This window comes from Triplophysa rosa, linkage group LG2, assembly GCF_024868665.1.
Source record: "Triplophysa rosa linkage group LG2, Trosa_1v2, whole genome shotgun sequence".
Taxonomy (NCBI): Eukaryota; Metazoa; Chordata; class Actinopteri; order Cypriniformes; family Nemacheilidae; genus Triplophysa; species Triplophysa rosa.
In genome coordinates this window covers 19389411-19411345 of record NC_079891.1, presented here as the reverse complement: position 1 = coordinate 19411345, position 21935 = coordinate 19389411, and the positions used below count along the sequence as shown (strand labels likewise).

At 38.2% G+C, this 21935-nt stretch overlaps 1 protein-coding gene across 4 annotated transcripts in view; it reads right to left on the bottom strand.

The window, feature by feature from the left end:
• lrch2 (leucine-rich repeats and calponin homology (CH) domain containing 2) overlaps window positions 1-21935 on the bottom strand; it is a 103205-nt gene that overhangs the window by 71183 nt on the left and 10087 nt on the right. For 3 of the 4 annotated variants that reach the window (XM_057350640.1, XM_057350656.1, XM_057350660.1), the window contains exons 2-7: window positions 11776-11920; window positions 9330-9456; window positions 6321-6426; window positions 5599-5735; window positions 4142-4272; window positions 3664-3751 (exon numbers count right to left, since the gene is read on the bottom strand). In XM_057350640.1, coding sequence (XP_057206623.1) covers window positions 3664-3751; window positions 4142-4272; window positions 5599-5735; window positions 6321-6426; window positions 9330-9456; window positions 11776-11920 — 734 coding nt within the window. The remainder of the gene's footprint in view (window positions 1-3663; window positions 3752-4141; window positions 4273-5598; window positions 5736-6320; window positions 6427-9329; window positions 9457-11775; window positions 11921-21935) is intronic. The other variant, XM_057350648.1, reaches the window with a different exon arrangement.

The following is a 21935-nucleotide window of genomic DNA, read 5'->3' as shown; positions in this document are numbered from 1 at the left end:
TGACAGGATGAAAGATTTATTCCACAGAACTGAAACAATGTAGGACTCTTCAAGGTTCGCTGTCAAACAGCACCCCATGGCAATATAAGCTAACCAACATAGAACAACAGAACTGCTAATTGGGCTCTTGGTGTAGCTTTCTTTGTGCATTCACTTTACAAGGTGTGCCTCTAGCTAAAAGTCACATGGAACAGTCTCTATTCCTCCTTTCCAAAGAAAAATCCTTCACGTCAAACCTAGAATAAAAAGCAATCGACACATATTGTCTTATATGGTATGCCATTACTGGAGACACTTGCTATTTGTTTCCATCTTTATGATTTCATGAATCACATTGTTTTTAGATTCTGTTTTTAGAGTTTGTACCAACAAAAATATATTATCTGTACTGTATTATGATTTCTGGCTTCAGTGTCTTCTGCATGGGTTCAAATTCTCTTCTCATAGTTTTTAACCCATTTATTTTACCTTTCTTGTTTTGTAGACTTGTTAGACAGTTCATCCAAAAATAAAAATTCTGTCATTATTTACTCACCCTCAAGTTGTTCCAAACCTGTATTATTTCTTTGCTCTGTTGAACACAAAATAATTTATTTAAAAGAATGTAGAAAACCAAACAGTTTGGGGCACCAATGATTTCCATTTGTAATAGTGTTCCCTACTATGGTAGTCAATAGTGCCCCAGAACTGTTTGTTTACACACAATCTTCCAAATATCTTTCTTTGTGTTCAACAAGGATACGAGGAAGGACATTTACACATGTTTGGAACAACTTGAGTAAATTATGACAATTTTAATTTTTGAGTGAACGCTAGGCTATATCTAAAGGAGTCATATGACGCGATTTCGTGTTTTCCTGTATCTTTTGTGTGTTACAAGTTGCAAAAATTAAAGTCTCAAACCAAAAGAGATGTTTTATTTAAAAGTGGAGGCTCATCCTAACCTGCCTAAAACGCCTCGTTTAAACACGCCCCCATATTTCTACGTCAGTTCGAGAGAAGCATTGAAGAACAGAACCCGCTGTAGTGTTGTTGTTGCTGCCCTCATGTCGTGGAGACGCTGTGTTTTATTACAAATGAAAAACTACTTAGTTGGGTCTTCCAAACGAGGACACAATTAGAAATCGGTGGTTACGTTTTATTTACAACACTGTTCCAAAACAGTACAACTCCAAAATCCGAGTGTGTGCAGCACATTAACACCTGGTTGTGCACAAAGGCTGTTTCTAAAAAGTGGGGCAAATCCAACTTTGTAAGGACAGTCTGCCGCTTCTCACTCACACCCTGTAAGTACGTTTTCATTATTAAAGAATTTGCAATTGACTACTCAAACGTAAGCTTTTTGTCGGTCCTACTATCACAAATGCAGAAATTGTTTTATATTTACGAGGCTGAATCCCTCGGAAGCTGGATTCAGCCTCGTATCTTTTGCCTGTTCTTTCCTGCAGCGTGATGCTACACGAAAAAAGTCAATATAAGTCATTATATTCAGTAACTACTGTATGTCCCCACTGGATGCAACAAATCCCTCCTTATAATATGTTTTATTGACTTTGTCGCGTTCCTTCGAGACACAGCGTCAAAGGCAGCTCAAGAAGTTAGCTACAGTTAGCTAATTGTTAAACCTAATAGTTTTAAAAAAATAAAGCCTTACCGATCTGTTACGCTCTCCTGGCAAAGTCGCGCTGGCAAAGTTGATTAATCCGCTTGGTCAGATGCATTTTCTGGATCATATTTGGGCTTGAACTCACACGGTACCTGTGACATTATCAGCTGTCAAAATGTTTTGAAGGCTGATGTTCTGAATATGGTAAGGGGGGTTATATTTCCGCCACATGCTTGAGGTATTCGGCCAATCAAGAGCTAAACAAGAGAATTGGAAAGGAAGCCACAACCTTTGCGTGCCTTCAAAAGAGAGTATGGACAAACCCCAAACTGACTGAACAGACCAAGTCTCGGGTCTACCAGGCATGTGTTTTGAGCAACCTCCTCTATGCAAGTGAATCATGGACATTACGTGCACACCAAATGAAGAGGCTCCAAAAACAATTTGAGGTAATAATGTATCTGTTTGTGCATGTTTTGATGGGATCACGGAAGATATCATATCAATCATAGCGTGTCACGCAAGTTTGTGCAAATAGTAACTCCTGATTGGTCGAATTCAGATAGATCAACAAATCGGCTCGTTCAACAGCATACATGTCACGGTTTCAATCCGATAGCTCCCGAACTTTTTCGACATGTTTAAAAATGATCGGGAGGTCGGGAAGTGATCTTAAGGCACTCTGCTCGGCTCATAAATCCTCGCACAAGATACGAGCCGCAACCATACGAACATCAACGATTTCCTCGTGATTGAAAAAAAATCACCTGCGAGCTCATACGACAGCAAAAATCGCACCGTGTACGCCTGCCTTTAGGTTCCTCTCATGGGCATGTTAGCATGAAGGTCAACCAATTGGCTGAGCGACTGATCATGTTGCCCCCTCTACCGGGTAACTAAAGAATTGCTAGCAATGAGAGCTTTACATTCTGATGATGATTTGATCTGATTTTAAGGTGAAGAAATCGTTATAAAATTATTAACATAATTATGATAAATCATAACATAGGGATAGGACTGCATTATGCTGAAGCAAAATGTGCAATCATTTAAAATATTGTCATGGCTCTGCTTCATTTAGTCATGTTTTTCTTGGTCCTGTAGCAGAGCCATGACAAAGTCTTTGGTTATTTGTGGAGAGAAACATATTATTGTCCTTTTGACAATAATATGCGTTCTCTCCAGTGTCTCGTCATTGACCCAGCTCCTCTCCTTTCCTTGTGATCTTTCCCTGAGTGTTTGATTACCCACACCTGCCCCGTGTCGTTATCCCTCGTTTGTCTTGCCTATATATACCCTCTTGTTTCTTTGTCCTGTGCTTGTGGATTGTACCGTGTATTGTATTCATGCCTGTTCGTCTTGATTCCATGCCTAGTGCTGTGTGTTCCTGTTCCGTGAGTTTAGTGTCTGTTAGTTTATTGTAGTTTTTCCAGTGTGGTCCTTAGTCCTTGTATTTTAGGTTAGTGAGTTTATGTGCCTGTTTTGTTCCTCCATTTATTATCGTGTTTTGTTCCCCACTGTGGGTTTTTGTTTTGCGTGTTTTTGTGTAAAATAAATATATCTTGTTAACCCCTTACTGCCTGCCTGCATTTGGGTTCTTTCCACGCCATCCGTGACAAATATATATTTACAAATTGAACATACAACATACAGTACATGTTTTACATTTACATTATTACTTTTTGATTCCGATGCACATTTGCCATTTTTCGATATACTGTGCAGTACTACAAAAAAAGAATCATAAGATATAGGAGAAAACTGCCCTACTGGAAAGGGCTGCTCTCAAAGCAGAAAAATAAAATAGCCAATCCCTGTTTCTTTAATTCCTGAATCAACCCAAAAATAGTTTTTGTGTGTAATTTGAGCTAAACAAGCGTGTTTGGTTTTGAAGCACATTGCTGATTTGAAATCTGTGGCATTGAAACAAAACCATGGCAAGATTTTTGGTCTCGCCCCATTTAAAGGGTACTTGTATGGTGATAAACCTTACTCAAGAGCATCCTTTGTATGAACTTGCTGGGAAAAAGGTAGTATATGTATTTGTGTGTGAATACCTCTGTAGTCGAAAGCCTTTTGTCACCATTGTCGCTGCCAATACCCGAGTCAGGACCGTGATTTTTACTGGGATAGAAATCTTCCATACTAGACGAACACATATTCATGTACAAAGAGATACAAGCACACAAAACATCATTATCCATCACAACACATCATCAGTGATGCAAGTTGAATGCAAAATAAATGCAGTGTTATTAGCTGTTATAAGAGACGAGTGGAAAAATATAATATAATAGAGGAAATATAATAACATATATAATTTAATAGAGGGAAAATGATTCAAATGAGAAAATGAGTGTAGTGACCTACAAAATTTGGGCAGGGGAGGCAAAAAGATATTTTTGAGTTGTGATGCGAGTCAACACTACAGTGGATAATACAGTCAATCAACACATTTACGGGTCTATGAGACTGCTGTAATACGCTAGCTGGTGTAATATAAACATGCTCACAAGATGACATAATCATGACTACCTGTCTGTCAGCTGCTGAGGTAAACAACGTTTTCCCAGTGAGGGCAGGTCAAGTGTGTCTGGTTTCTTATCGAGGCGACATGCCTGCAGGTTTAAATACTTAAAGATGTGAATCTTTCCTTTTAGACAGATCTGAAATCAAAGTGAAAACTGAATGAAATAATGATGGACAACACTGACATAACAACTATACATTCATTTCATGATGGAATGCAATGTCATAAATCATGTCAATTCATCCCTCTAATGTTGCCAAACAAAATTGTACGTGCTTATTGTACTAAATACCTCTGACACTATGACGCCCTCCTTTGAGTAAAATAATTTGATGATAGCAGCCCACCTGTCTACACTTAAAGCGCTGTATGGTATGTGTTTTCTGTCTGGGAGTGTTGCCAAAGTACATTTCCAAAGAAAAGGTGCAACAAACACCCACAGAACATTTCAAGCAAACCTTAATTTCCTTTACACATAGAGCAGAGAGAAAATGGGCATCCTATAAACTAGCATAGAAGAGCAACAATAAGATAAAACATGATATGGATTTTTAAGTTATCAGATTCAAAAGGGTGGAAGGTCTTAGCTCACAAATCCCTGCATCTCACATGAAGAGGACGGAATAGACCGAACAACACAGAAGAGGTTTTGGTCTTATAAGATGATATGACTGACACTCATGTTGTAACGCTGAACATGCCAGACTGTCACAACAATTATAATTAAAAAATGTTAGCTCCAAATTGTAATGGTTTTTGTTGCATATTCTCCCAAAATTGAATCTGTGCAACCTTAATATATATTTGGTAGCATATTACGAGTAAAGTATTTATAAGATTAATATTACATTGGAATTGGAGGACAAGATGCATCAAATTGTGACCCCAATTGACACTAAAAACGACAGGTTGGTTGTATAATCATCCATTCAACGGATTGGTTCAAACAGACTATATGAATTCGACCCACTTGATTCAATCAGTATGGAAACACCGCCATCTGTTGCTCAAAGAGTGCAACCGTTCAGCTGCTGTCTTTGTGTGGAAAGTTTAGTTGGCAAAAAAACGACAATGTACAACACAGACTTAATTACTTGTTGTTTCATAAAATAAATATAACTTTGTGGGTCTTTTTATATGATTTTGGTGAAATGTTTGCCTCAAGCCCCTCCAACCCCGGTGTGTGCGCAACGTGATAGGAGGGCAGGGCTCTTTTTCGAGTGCAAGTGGAGGCCCCTCCTGTTGTGAAACATAGCAAAGGCCACTACTGATCTGGGTAAACGGAAACTGACAAAGTTGACTACCTATGCAGCACTCACACCACTGGTAGAGCGATTGGTGTAGTTAACATGGTCAGCCACTAGATGGCGCAAACACCCAAGCATTAAAGACAGACAGTATAAGCACTTGAGCATCTCTTCAGTTCTGTGCAGGTACACAGCAACGAAAAGTTTGGACATACCTGTGCTGGTGGAGATTGCATGGGATTGTTGTCAAGAATGATGTGCTGTAACTGTTTGAGTTTGCGGTAAGACAGAGGGATTTCAGTGATTTTATTACAAGAGAAATCCAACCTGATCAACGGCAGATCGGACAACTCTGTGGGAGAGAGAAAAAACAAAGAGAAGACAAAATAATATAAAATACAAGACTGAACGATTATTCTCCTTATATAGATGTTTAAAACAAAGATGAATGGACATGCAGCATAGGGATATACAGTATACTGTATATGTGTATGAGCTACTTGAGTTGTTCTATTAAAATGTAATCCAGTGTATTAAATTTAGCAGCATCTAGCGGTAAGGTTGTGAATTGCAACCAACGGCTCCCTTCTCCCATCCTTTCTGTCACGTTTTTGCTTCTTTGTCGAAGGAGATAACGTATTTACGAAAAAAGCTCTGTAAAGCAGTTTGTCCGTTTAGGGCTACTGTAGAAACAAACATGGCGAATTCCATGTAAGGGGACCCGCAGTGTATGTAGATAGAAATAGCTCATTCTAAGGTATAAAAACATAACGCTTCATTCTGTAAGGTCTTTATACACCTCTGAACACATAGTAATGTATATTACATGCATATTATACTCTGGCAATAGATCCCCCAAAAATAATTACACATTGGACCTTTAAATGTTCATGTGATTGATGCTTTGGTTGATGAGTGTCTGTGTTTGCATGTGTACCATCTGGTAGCACTTGAAGGCAGTTCCTTCGTATGTTGAGCTCTCGTAAAGCGAGGAGTTTCCCTATCTGAGCAGGAAGCACTTGGATCTCATTACAGCTAATGTCCTGCACAGAAAAGACAAACATAAACATTAACAAAACACTTTTATTAGTTTACACTGGACTCTAGATTAGTCTGTGCTGGTCTCTGACTAGCATATTGACATCATATGAATCTTATACTATACCTGATGTTATCCATTTCAATATACACTGCCCGTCCAAAAAAAAGTCACCACCTGGATTTAACTAAGCAAATAGGTAAGAGCCTCCCATTGGATTGGAGGTCTAGGTTCAGCAACGTTATTTGCCCAAAGAATGAGGTCAGCTGAACTACCTGAATATACCTGAATGACCAGGTTATACCATTAAAGGTCTCATGAATTAAGACATCAATTTTAACCCAAGCTTTTGTTATATAAGAGGGAATCGTATTAAAGCGAACATCCTGTGAGTGTCAGAACTGAAAATGCCTTTGTTCCTGAAATTACAACTGTTATTGACACCAGGCCCAGCGAACGCCAGGTCCTGGAATGCATCTATCTATGACAGGTTGAACACCGCCTCCACAGAAGAATATCAACGACTACTGCTCTAGCTCCGCCCACTGGTTCGCGCATGACAGTACTGAAGTAACACAAGTTGCGCGGAACCAGATAGAGCGAGCAAGCAGTAAACATGCCGTTAAAGATCACTAAATATTGTGAAGTGCCTGGTTGTGAAAGAATACAGTTGCTGCATAACCTTCCTTTGGATTCCGACATTAGTAATGCGTGGTTGAAGTTTATTTTTAAAGACGTTCCAGTTTACGTGGGTAAAACATTGAGCGTTTGTTCGCTTCATTTCACCGCGGATTCCTTTGTGAACAAGGCCCAGGTCGATGCTGGATTTGCAGTGCTGTGCTGTGCAGTCAATATTGGATCTGACAGGAATGGCGCAGCCATCTTATGTGAGTAAAACATATTTGTACTATGCATCACTATTGCTTTGTTAGAGATCGCTTGATATGCCCTGATAAAAGCCCTATTCGCACGGGATTAGTATTAGATGGGGACCTCTAGTCATTTGTAATAATTGCAGAGGTTGTCTGTGATCTTAATCCCGTGCGAATCGGTCATGTCTGTAATTTGTAAAGTAAAAATTCCTCCACAAATTACCTACCATATTTTGACGAACACCGAGGTCCTGTGATAATATTAGTCCCGTGCGAATCGGCATCTCTGTGATTTGGCGGGCTCATATATAATTTTTCAAGGTTTTATCCACCGTTTGCGAATAATGGAGGCTGTTTTGAAGTGTTTTGATATTATTTCGGGTGCTGGGTCATATCCATACCTGCCAACACTGTTGTTTTGGCCGGGAGTCTCTCGTTTGTTTATTTATTATGGAAACTCTCGTAACATTTTAGACCCGCGATTGCGTTGATCTTCTGTCCGGTTCGCGATCACGGGTCTCAAATGTTGACAGGTACGGTCATATATCATTAAACACCATACAACTATAGGGTATACAAACTATACGCAAAGCCTTGCCATCACATCCGGGAAATAAATCAGTAAATTTGAGTAAAATCACAGGCTTCACTTATCCTGTGCGAATGCGCCACATGAAATACAGATGCGGGGAGGTAATTTCTAAATCACACGAGGTCCCCAGATAATACTAATCCCGTGCGAATAGGGCTAATGTGTCACCTAACGTTACGTGTCTAACCAAAGTCACAGAAGGCTCCAAGTAAGTTTACTACGCAAACTGCTATCCAATCATAGCAGTGGGCGTTTACTTCCAAGTCTTCAATGTGGCACGCCCATTAAAACAGAGCGTTTGTCGAGACGGCCTCAAAACCCGGGTAGAAAATAACCTATTACTTATTGATATTGATGTTTTTCAATGTAAAAACCATGCGAATGTCATAAGTAGACCTCATACAACACTATAAAACAAAAAACAAGGCCAGTTCATGACACCTTTAATGGGTTTTCTTCCCTGATGGCACGGGCATATTCCAAGATGATAATGCCAGGATTCATCGGGCTCAAATTGTGAAAGAGTGGTTCAAGTAGCATGAGACATCATTTTCACACATGGATTGGCCACCACAGAGTCCACACCTTGACCCCATTGAGAATCTTTTGGAGAAGACTTTTCGCAGCGGTCCGACTCTCCCGTCATCAATACAAGATCTTGGCGAAAAATGAATGCAATTCTGGACGGGAAAAAATTGACATTCAGCTTTTCGAAGCGATGCCACAGCGAATGCATGCCGTAATCAAAGCTAAAGGCGGTCCAACAATATATTAGAGTGAGTGATTTTTTTTGGGACGGGCAGTGTAATTAATATAATATATCAATGTTAACCTGCTAAACATTACTGTACATACTGTATATTATGAATGATTGTGTGTATATTGTAAAAATTACGCATTGTTTGTATACTGTACAGCGAATGTTTTGTTATTTCCAGACATTATGTATATCTTCTTAACTTGTGAAGTTGCAGAAATTGCACCTTTTCACTCACATGTATAGGCTATAGTGACAATGTAGTTATTTGACATCACACATAAACACACATGTACGCACGCGTGCACACACACACGCACGCGTGCACACACACACGCACGCACACATGTCTGGTTTATTATCTCCGTGGGGACAGTCCATAGCCGTAATGTTTTTTATACTGTACAAACTGTATATTCTATCCCCTATCCCTAACCCAACCCCTAAACCTAAAGATCATAGAAAACTTTTTGCATTTTTAGATTTAAAAAAAATATTGTTCTGTACAATTTATAAGCTTTTTTGCCCATGGGGACCTCAATTTTGGTCCCCACGGTGACACGAGTCCCCATGTGTTGGTGTGCATTCAGGTTTAGGTCCCCACCGGGATATAAAAACATGAACACACACACACACACACATACACATAAATACAGTAAATCTCACATAAAAAATCATGCACTGACCAGTTCCATCAGGTCTTTGGCCTTGCCGATCTCCTCAGGAACAGACAGGAGTTTGTTGTTACTGACCACCAGCACTTTCAAAGGAAGATTGAAGAGATACTTTGGGAGAACAGACAACTGATTTCGACTAAACACAAACAAACAAAAAAAACGATTTAATGTTAGTACTTATTTATCATCATTCATCACAATGCATCTAAAGTCAATTAAACTAGGTTATAGTTTTAGATGTAAGGGGGTTCATTGGACAAAACTGCAGTGCAATGAGTCATTATTGTTGGTCCATTATTTGTATTTAACCATTATATTTTTGTTATAATGTTTCCCTAAACTTTTGTTAGCTTTAAAAAATATATAACTAACGCAAGCCAAGACACAAATCACTGGAGCTCTAGAGCTCATGTTCTGTTCCATAACTGTTCTTTTATTATTGATGCTTCTAGCCAGCCTCACTCAGCCCTCATTCTACCACAACAGTACTCCAAACTGTCTCCAAAGATCTCACTATGACAGCAAATCTTTACCCCGGTCAGATTACTCTCCAGTTTTTCTGAGAAACAGCTGCCTCTTGCCTCCAAAAGCAGAGTAAGTCCAATCACTGAACACATAAGCAAAAAACCTAATCTGTACTGAAGGATTCACAAAACGGCCTTTATGGATGCTTTCCCGAAAACAGATTTAATGTTATTTAAGGACAATCATAGAGAATCACGACTGACTTTACAACTCATCTCAAAACTTGGCTTTATCTGCACATGGCAGAAGGTCAAGATAAACATAATGTGTGACGTTATGTGTTGATTCACACTTTCAGAAATATGTGTTTACTAACAGAATGAAGCCTGTAATATACTGAAGAGGAGGGTGAACAGGTTACAAACTACCACTAGCACCCTGTGCATGAGTAAAATGTAAGATGCTTTGACATGCGTCATTCTGTCAGGCGTTTATTTACTTTCTATCCTCTCTGAAATGTTGTGGCAATGTCGAGGAAAGTAAAAAAATAAAATAAAGGCAATAAGGTGAAGGGATAACACAAGGAAATAAGTTGAAAAAGTGAGTGAAAATGTAGAATGAGAATAATGGCAAAATAAAATGAAAATGAAATATTTGACCACTCCACAGCGCAACGCTCAATATGGCCGCTCTAGTGAAGGAAGTCCCATCATCCAATAAAAAGAGCCAATTGTCGATCAATAAATAATGATGATTCTGTGGGGCGGGGCTCTACATAGAGGCACATGAGGCGTTTGCCAACCTGTGTGACACCTCAAAACAAGGTGTTAAACAAAAGTTATGGTACGTTTGATATCAGGTTTCATTGTTGGTTGGGAATATGCTATTTAATTGTGATTTTTGCAGGTAAATTCAGAAATGCCTGTCTCTCTTCAAAGACTGTGGCATTACTATGACTGAAACAGCTGCCCAGAAACCTTTCAAACATGGCTGTCGAGTGGCACGACTTCGGTAAATGGAATTTGCGTGAGCTGAATCGGTCACATGACTAAAAATACTTTCAAAAGACTCCATTTGCAGCAGGAAAATTGCGTTTTCAGATTTGTCAACCTGGGAAAAGCTTATTTTTTGTTGACAAAAATGTACTGTCAGTGTGTACAGACGGCCAAAAGGGAGACAAAAGGATGCTTTTTTTCTAACACATATTAGTGTGGATAATGCCTAAATTCCCCAAAAGCTGAAGTGTCACGATCAGGGGAGGGAAGAACCCAAGTGCAGGCAGCAATTAAGGGGTTAACAAAAACAACGATTTATTTGTAACAAAAACCAAAACACACGAGGGGGTAAACAGAACTAAACAATATTAATGACAAAAACAAAGACTTCCGGCAAGGGGGGAAAACCAGGAATCAGGAAAACTAAACTAAAACTTCACAGGACGTGGACAAGGCTAGGAAACACAAGGCATCAAGACACAAGGTAAGTATATATATACTTCGAGGCAAACACAGCAACCAAAACGAATCAGCACAGGACAGAAAACACGAGGGCCTTATATAGGGAGACTAACAAAGGAAGATAACAATGGGCATGTGTTGGTAATGAAACACTGAAGGGAAGCTAAATGAGAAGCTAAATGAGAGAACGAGAGGGGCGGGGCCAAAGACGAGACTGGAGAGAATGCATATTATGTCGTCACCGACAATATGTTTCTCTCCACACAAAACACAAGGCTCTGCCATGACTCTGCCACAATACCAAGAAAGACATGACATGATGAGGCAGAATCATGACATGAAGTATACAACCATAGCTAGATCAGCAACTATTGCACTTGATACAATACAAATGCAGTTTTATATAAAAACATGATTCTCTCATCACAGGGTGAAAAGTCTTTACTACTCAAGGTAACATAAGAGAGATTGCCAGTGGAGTAAATTAAAAAATATATAGATAAACAAAAATAGAAAAGTAGTTGTAGTATTACCTTATGTTTAGGTAGGTGAGCATATGTAGGTTAATAATGCTCTCTGGAATGACCTTTATGCAGTTGTGATAGAGGTGTAATGACTCCAGTGGTGCGAACATACAAACTTCTGGAGGGATTTCACAGAAACGATTTCTTGACAAGTCTGTAAAAAAACAAAACAGATCAAGTTGGTTAAACACAGCAAATGAGTTCAATATGCTAATTTTAAGCTAGAAGATGCATTGCACACAGAAAGAAAGACACACACTGATTACATTTTACATGCATATTACACTCTTAAAAATAAGGTGCTTAAAAGTTTCAGCGATGCCATAGAAGAACCACCATAGAAGGTTCCACAAAGAACCATTCAGTTCAGTTTCTTCAGATGTTAAATGTTCTTTGTGGAACCAAAAGGTTCTTCTACGGCATTGAAGAACCTTTTAATGCACCCTTTTTTTAAGAGTGTACTGTACTGCGTGTACAAACATATGGGAAGTGTAAAGGCCCCGCTACTTCTAAATGGTAAATTATTGAAAATGCGTTTGATCAGTCTCATCTATAGGAGCGGTTTCTATTGAAAAATCAGTTTAGCACCGATACACAGTAATCAATTATTGACCGAGCCACTTTGGAAAGTGTAAACACCCATGTCTTTCTTTGTCCACAAATGTACAGTAAAAAGATGCTTATCATTAATATTGCTATGTTTTTTATACTTCAACATACTTTCACGCTTGTCTCTTGTTCACAATGGGCTTTCTTTAAAGGATGCAAAAGAATATATTTTAATGATATATAGTTTCTTTGTAATAGTCTTGTTTTGGGGACCTTTCTTTTGTGAGCAGCTCTTTAATCTCAACATTGCAAAGTGAAAACAGTGAAAAGAGAAGTATGCTTCCCACAGACTAGACAATCTGTTTAATGTAGACTTATAAACAATATTATAACACTACCACAATTATGCCTCCCCCATCATTCCTGAAAGTGCTTGGAATTCATTTCGAGTTTTTAAGGCCTAGAAGACAAGCTAGCCACAGTTAGATACAGAGTAGACGTTTGGTAACAAAACAAATATGTTTTGCTCTTAGCATAAGATTCACTTCACACAGATATGTGGTTTTATAAAAATATTCAGAAAAATAGGAACATATGTACACAACCTAACATCTGCTGAACTCTGTAAAAATGTACTGAATCTAGTTTTCCCTCATCGTGAAATGGACAAGCAAGCCACCAGAACAGAAACAGAGCTGCCATGGTGTTGCTATGGAAGCAGACATGAATGGAGAAGGAAAGTCATGTTGCTAACTTCCTCTGTAATTCACATCCACATCCTCTTCGACAAAAATACATTGAGCATATGTTTGAGTATTGGAGAGATAAATTGTGTAACAAGACACATATACGTATTAAAGTATTAAATCCAAAATGGTTGCCAATAAATATTCACAACTAGGTGCTTGACACTTTTCAGCCAATAAAAAGTAAGCAAAGGAAACCACAACAGTTCACATTTGACATTTGTAAGAATCGTTGCCAACCTGAAGCTGTGTTGCCTGGCAACTATTACAGACTGACCTGTGTTGCCCAGCAACCACTACTGACCTAAACTGTGCTGACTCCCCCCAAGACATTCCTTTTGAACAAGCCTTTAGTTGGCAGATAAGAGTCAGAAACAGGGTCACGCTGATTCAGCAGTCCAACACAAACACGCAACAAGGTCTTTCACTTTTGACATAATTTGCACACCACTGTGAATTCCATAATGAAATTCTTATACATTTATATAGATGTAGATAAATATATAAACAAAATTTTAAAGACATTTAAACACTTTTTAAGAACATACAGACACCCCGAATGTAGTCTAGAGCAGCGGTCTCCAACCTTTTTTAAACCACGGACCGGTTTTGTTTTAAAAATATTCACACAGACCGGCTGGTGGGGATGGAGGGAAGTACAATGAAAATAATTATTCATTACTGTGAATAAATAACTACATATTACGTACTTATTTATTATTAATTTATTTAACATTTAATTTCCATTCATGCCAACTGCATAAAAATAAAACATCACAAAGTCAATTTAATTTAGTTTAAATCGTCAAACTTCGCCTCATTCCAACTTCATACAACAACTAAATAAAAACATTACAAAGTCAATTTAATTTAATTAAAATAATCAAACTTCGCCTCATTCCAACTTCATACAACAACTAAATAAAAACATTACAAAGTCAATTTAATTTAGTTTAAATAATCAAACTTCGCCTCATTCCAACTTCATACAAACAACTAAATAAAAACATTACAAAGTCAATTTAATTTACATTAAATCGTCGAACTTCGCCGTCATTCCAACTTCATACAACTTAATAAAACATTACAAAGTCAATTTAATTTACATTAATTTGTAAAACTTCTAAATATAACGTTACAAACAAAGACTTTTACAAACTCACCATAACTCAATTAATGGGAGCCTTGGGCTTGTTTCCCTGCAATAATACTGTCCAAACGAGGAGAGATGGGTGACAGTGAGACGCGAAGTGTGTTGCAAATGTCCAGCCTGCTTCGTAACTTTGTTTTTGTTGCTGTCAGTACAGAAAACCCTGCTTCGCAAAGGTATGAACTTGGGAAAGGGAGTAAACATTTCAGAGCCTTCGCAGCTATCGCTGGACATTCTGCTTTTAATTTTATCCAGAAGCTTGCAAGGGAGGATGTCTTAAAAATGTTCTTTAGTACCCCATCATTTGCAATTTCATGAGCTGGTCCTCATCATGAACCGACGTGGATGATTCGTGGGGCATATTTGCAAAAGGATCACGAACCCATTCTTTTCCGATTCTTGGATCGCTCGAGCTTGGAAAGTAACGTTCAAACTCTACTGGCAGTGAAGCTATGTGGTTACAGATCAGCTGGGAGAGAGATGGCTGAGGTTTCTTCTTTCCTAAATGTCCAGATAATGTTGGAAACGTGTCAAATGTACCCCTTGGCACACGCTGTCCCCAGAGCTGCAATTTAGCTTTGAATGCAGACACTTTATCTGCCAACTTAAAGACAGTTGTCATTCTCCCCTGAAGGGACAAATTGAGTTCATTCAACAGGTTGAAGATGTCACACAGGTATGCAAGTTTACCTATCCATTCGTCGTCACCAAGGTTTGCTGCCAGTGGTGACTTTCTTTCTGCAAGAAATATCTGTATCTGCTCTCTTAACTCGTAAACTCTCGCCAAAGATCTCCCCCTAGAAAGCCACCTGACTTCCGTGTGTAACAGAAGGCGTTTGTGTTCTGCTTCCATTTCTTCGCAAAGCTGTTCGAAAATTTGGGAGTTGAGGGCATTTGCTTTGATGTGGTTAATTATTTTAACCACGTCATTCAGCACAGAGTGTAGTTCTGGTGACATTTTACGGCTAGCCAGCATTTCCCGATGTATGACACAGTGTGTAGGTTCACATTCAGGGGCAACTTCTTTAACCCAGGTAGTGAGGCCGGACAGTCGGCCAGTCATACACGCAGCTCCGTCTGTGCATATTCCAACGCAAAATGACCAGTCAAGTTTCTCTGATATGTAGTCATTCAAAGACTTGAACATTTCTGCCCAAGTTGTGTTAGTTGGCATTGAGCGCACACAAAATATGTCCTCGTGCACATCGTCTTGAAATATATATCGCACAAAAACAAGTAGTATTGCCTTGTTGTCAACATCGGTCGATTCGTCGACTTGCAGTGCATACCACGGTGACTCGTTAATCCTTTCTAACAATTGTTCTTCGATGTCATGTGCGATGTCATCGCGAGGGGAAATTAGTACTAAGATTTTTTTGTTGTGAAGGCTTAAATTTTTTTACAGTGTAAGTCATAGCTCTTTCTACAGTCTTTCTAATGCCCGTAAAATCTCTTCCCTGCGTCAACATGAGAACGACATATTTTTGTACTGTGGTGGCCACTGTCGTGTTTGGACTGAGCGATTCGTGGCAAATCTCTAATACAATGCTAGTGGCCGCTGTTAATTAAGAACTGCGCCTTTAAGTGTTATGAAGTGAAACGAGAGCATTTTTGATTATCGTTTCTGTTCAGTCCGCTTGTTTTATTGTGTTTAACTACAGTTTACTGTACAGTTTACAACTACTGTGTTTAACTCGTCAGTGTTTTTGTTTGGCAATGGCAGCAGGTATGTGAAAAAATATTAAATTGGAGACTCTATTCTGTCGATTGTGGCACTAAACAACACAACGAGATGATATTTTAAAATGCTTATGTTCCCGAATCTGTGCTGGTTTGTAATTGGCCGCCTCCAGGTTTCCCTTTGTTTTGCCTCCAGCTAGTGCCGTGACGTCAGCACAAAAGGGGTCTATATGAAAGACTGAGACAGAATATATACTGTATGTGTGTGTGTAAATGACTGTTGACAGGGAGAGAGAGCAGAGGGAGGAAACGATAGAGGGCTAAATTGATGGGAATCCCTGTAGACAGTGACATTTCTAATATCAGCTTAGCATCTCTAGTACACAGTCTTCAGTGCGTGTGTGTGTGAACCCCATACTATCTTTGGCACAAAACCAATGAAATAGAGCTGACTGAGGAAAGCGATTCTCTTTACTGTCTTTCCTTTTGATTGCGTGTGGTATCAGATTGTTTGCTATTACCTATGATCACTTCATATTACGCATTTATTCTTTCCTCGTTGTGATCCCCTTCTTTCATACCTAAACAATACTATTAGCGCCGAGGCACAGCTGCTTGGCAGAAGGGGCCAGATCCCCACCCCACAAAACACACCCACTCGCGGTTGTATGAGAAATCAATGCGTTTTTAATGCAGGGACTTAAAGCCAAGATAGATGGTACAGACTATGAGCAGCCCACTTTAATGTCTTCATGAGAGGTGTAGAGCTTTTGCTTCTGAAACACACACACATGCAGGCCATGCTCTGTGTGTTCTATAAATATGATACTGTGTTTGCTGATGCTCTGTATTCTTTGTATTTTCTCTTTAAAATTCATTCCATTGGTAAAAGATGAATCATTATTGGTGCTTGGGTGCTGGTGCTGGCACTGAATTTTCATTTGCAAGGATGAATGTTTCTCAAATACTCAATCACACGACATTAAACTCATAGAAAAAACTGTGCCGACAAACAACCTGTTTCAAAAAGAGAAACATTTTGTACCAAGGACAGGAAGATAGATTTGTAAAAACAAACTTTAGGCAAAACAAGAATCTATAGTTAAGTAAATGTTAGCTGTCAGCAGATTTACAGTAGATGTAATTTTGAGTGTGATACTAGTTTTCTTTTATTATTAGTTACACATTCCAACGATTTTACTTAAAACCTTTAGAGAATTGTTTTAAAACTCTATAAACTCTATATTTACTGTTCCTGTTAAAGGTCCAATGTGTAAGTTTTTGGAGGATCCATTGACAGAAATGCAATATAATATGACATCAGATGTGTATAAATACCTTACATAATGAAGCGTTATGTTTTAGAATTTGCTCCTGCTCTAAAGAGCGCGCTTTTTAAATACATTATCTCCTTCAGCAAAGAATATAAAACGTGACAACATCTTAGTCCTGTGTCAGCCACCGTATTCCTTCTAAAGGGAGGGGTGAGCAGTGGAGTGAGCCGTTGGTTGCAATTTGCAACCTCAACATTGCTCCTTTAAGTAAATTAAAAAGTTTAACTTACGTGCAAACAGATGGTTACAGAGCTATAGAAAAATCAAACAGGGAGAAACATACACATAACATAGGTATTTTTATGCTATATCTCTGTTTCACAAATCCATTCCATTTTGATACAGGCCAATTATCCCCACCAAAAAAAACCATGAAATATATACACAAACAAATAAACTGTCAGGATCTAGCTAAATAACTACATATTTTTAAACTAATGATATTCATCTTATTATATCAGAATGCTAAAACTTATAACTGTGACATCATCTGACAAAATAACCACATACATTAAAGGACAGCTGAGTGCTGATTTTGGCAATATTACTTCCTTATTTCTTTCCCTCACGCACCGCAGAGCCTCCGTTTGGGTAACAAATATGTGCATATTTATGAGGAGATAATATTTTACTTTAAAATTCTGTTTTGTACTTTTGTAATCATTCACAAGTCAGTTGCTGTATGGTCAACTGAATGTGTTGCTTCTTAAGAGTAGTTAGCAAGAGAAGCAATCCTACTCTGGCAAATCAAGACCACAAACTCACAGAGCAGTACTGACTTCATCTTGAATGGAAGCACAGGTTTGTCAAAAAAGTCGCTAAAGTGGTTCTGAAAAGTCTTAATGACAAAATCGCTATGGTGACAGTGGTGGTATGAGTAGGAGAGGCGGTGCAGGGGGTTATATTTATTAAGAGAAGAGTGAAAATATTTTTAGTATACTAATCGTTTTGAAACTATGGTGGGACAAATTACACTGGTGGGTTGTTGTAATGAATAAAAAACACTGGCTTATACAGTCTCAATCAAGTCATTTAATCAGTAATTTCACAAAAAAAGAAATGAGTAATCAAATTATTCATACATTTTAAACGCAGTCCGTGAACAAAATACCAAATCTATGTGTTAAAACATTTTCTATTTTATAAATGTTCTTTTATAAATGTTTTCAGTTCTTTTAAACTATGGCGAAACAAATTAGACGGTGACAGGCTGTCAGTCTAATGTCTTGTTTATACACACGCCTGGCTCCGCACCGAGAGTCTCCGCTGATCCTGCGTGGGGTTTCCTGAATAGACGAGGTGTTTATGAGTATTGAATGGGAAACTTGTGCCCCTTCATGATCGCGTTCAGGACAGGGGTACCTCCGGCTGCTTATGATTGCGTTCTGATGAAAGGAAATTATTGGATGCTACCAACTCGACAAAAAGGGCTGGGCGATCTTCCCAAAAAAGCATATCACAATCTTCATTACAAAGAATCTTGATCCACGATCTGAATTGAAATACAGGGCTGTACATTCACTTTTTTGCACATAGCACTGGTGCTACAGAGGTTTAAAGTTTTATAGCAGAGGCCAAACAATTGTACAGGTAGCACAAGTATAAAAAGTCTGTTATCATCTTTAAAAATCACAAAAAAGTCTGTTATCATCTTTAAAAATCACAAAAAAGTCTGTTATCATCTTTAAAAATTACAAATGCAGATCATCACATAAACAGACTGTTTAACAACAAAAGGACATTAATGTTATATACTAATGGATCAATTAGGGCCATATAATTTTTAGTTTACCCATTTTTTTATTGTTCTGTGTCATCTATTTTTACTATACAATGTAATATATTTGTCCACATAAAAATACTGTAGTAGCCTATACTATTTAATAGGCCTATTAGTAAACTGCAGAAAAATGACTAGATAATAGTTTTTTTAACTTTACTATAGTAAATATTAAAGTATACTACAGTTGATCAATTTATGACAAAAATGCCACAATTTATCAAATACTATAAAACACTACAGTATTTTTTCATTCGAGCGTTTAGGTTAACCTGTGTTTTATTTTGATGGGTCGTCGTGAAGACTGTCTCACAACAGATGCTTGAGTTTCAGTGTGTGTAGTTGAGTGACGATAGTTTTTCTCAAACAGTGAAAACAGTTAAATGCACCTGAAATAAACTCTCAGGACAACTCTGGACATAATGTTCATGTCCTCATACAGTGAGACGCATACAAATCCATGAGCGTGTAGCACGTTAAACTGTGCAACACATTCACTCATACATGCAGAACCGGCAGATGACTAGATTTAAATAGCAGGATTCCGCGTCCACATCACAGAAATCATAGGGCTCTAGATATAGGCTATACGAACTCAATGCAGTTGGGAAACGAGTTTCAATCTCAAAATAGACTAAAACTAAGTAAATTAGTGGTGCGCCATCGATTAACGACACACACAAACAAGCACAAGGACAAGCACACTTCTCACAAACAAGTAGTGATGTTAACTGTGACACCAAAGCTCCGATGCGTGTGTCAAAAAAAATGAAGTGATTTTCAGTGAAGCTTTGTATTGATGCTTAATTCATTCTCTAAAAATCAAGTGACTGCTTCGTACTCCAATTCAAAGGTTTAAAAAAGCGCAACACAAGGCGCGCTCTCGTGGGTTGTCGAGGTGTACTGTATTGCTTTGCATTGAATTGAATTATTTTATTATAGCCTAATGTAGGAGTTTATTGTCGCAAGAATTTGGGACTCATGGAACCTGTTGCAAAGAGAGGGCGTTCTGAGATGTGGGAACACTTTTATTTGCTTTCTCCCAATAAGGTTATTATTATATTTGCCTTTTTATGTGAATCATAAAATGTATTACTTAAATGACTATCTTTTGGAAATTATATACTGTATATGGCTAATTATACAGCTAGACAAAGGTAGACTACCTCATGAGTGCTGAGTAAGGGATAATTGTACAGGCAGCCGGTTGTTATCGCAGAAATAAGCCCCGACAGTGTGATCAGGACCCGACGCGAAGCGTGGGTTCTTGTATCACACTGAAGAGACTTATTTCGCGATAACAGCCGGCTGCTTGTACATTATCCTGCTTATTACACGGCTACTTGCCACATGAGAAAAAAACTAGACCTAAAATGTGAATTTGAAATATTTTATCAGCTAATTTTTACCGTGTGCAGACCTTTCACGAGGAAAAGCCGTTTCGTTCGGTGTTTCGACATTCAAACGTCACGAACAGGCAAATTGATTTAATCATTTGTAAATATAATGTCATATATGTTATTTAAACACATTTTTGTGTAATATTAAACTGCCCCTTTCACAATGATTTGCAGCATCCGGGTTACAGGGTGTTATTAGTTTCTAGCGGTTGTTATTTGAAAATGAAAAAGAAGAATCTCAATGTCTGTAGTGGTGTCCAATGTCAGACGAAAAAGGGTGGCCCCTATTAGATTCTTGTGGTACTGCGGCTAAAACACTCACAGAAGACACATAATTTGGTCTATCAAGCTCAAACTTCATAAAAATATTGGTGGTACTTGGGACTTTGACCTTTTGACATTTTTTAGGCCGAAACACATAGATTTTATATGTTTTTTTAATAAAATCTAAACATAATATGTTATAGTTTGTTATAGTAATAAACATAAACTACAATAATTAAAAAATATATATATTTTTTAAATTCAGGAATAATCTTCCAAGTGTCTTCTTTCAAATGAGACCAACCGTAGGTCTGTACTCTAAAGCATTCATGAGTTATGTTCTCTTGATGTTAAAGTATACGTGTATTTATTTATCTTCTGTGTTTAATATTCTTTCCACATTGGTTGTCTCTTTTAATATAAGTTTGTAGGCTTTCTGCAAGTCCCCACAAAGTTAATAAATCCCCCATAAGAGTTTACAGAGCCCTGCTTACAGTGCACTACTGTGACCACGCCCCATCATTAGAGCACAGATTCCCCCGATCACAATCACCTGAGTTCTGATTACACCGTCACCTGCACCCTATTCCCCAAGGACTATATATATATACTCCTTTGTTCTACCACCAGTTTGTCGATTATTGTGTTTCAGTTGTTGTTCTCGTTTCTCTTGCCTGAATTCTTGGAATATTTGAGTATCTGTTTTTGGATATTTGCCTAGTGATTCCTGGATTTTGCCTTGTGTTTGTTTTCTAACTCTGGTGGAGTTTTTGCTATTTCTGGATTAAAAACCTCTGTACTGGAACTCGGTGGTGTTCTCATCTGTCTGATCACAAAGCGTTACAACTACAGAAAAGTGTTTTGTCAACTATTATTGCTGACTAACTTGAAAACATGGAAAAAATATGTTCTTCAGTTTGAAACAGCTGGTAGATAAACTGTTAATATTAATAATACATTAGAATTGGAGGACGAGGTGTAAAGAGAAAGATTCACAGCCCTACTATTAATTTAATTGTTTATTCATGTGATTTTCTATGGTGGTCATTAGGTGGTACTTGGAACAACTAATTTTACTAAAGGTGGTAGCCTACTTGATCTGAAAAGTTTGAGAACCACTGCCTTAGGATGCGTTCCCCCCTAAATGCGAATGAAGCGTTAAGCGTGAGTGATTTACATGTTAAGTCAATGCAAAGACGCGATAGGACATCCTGTGGCGCGATTCGCGCGAATTAAGCATTCCGGGCGTTCGACGCGCATAACGCG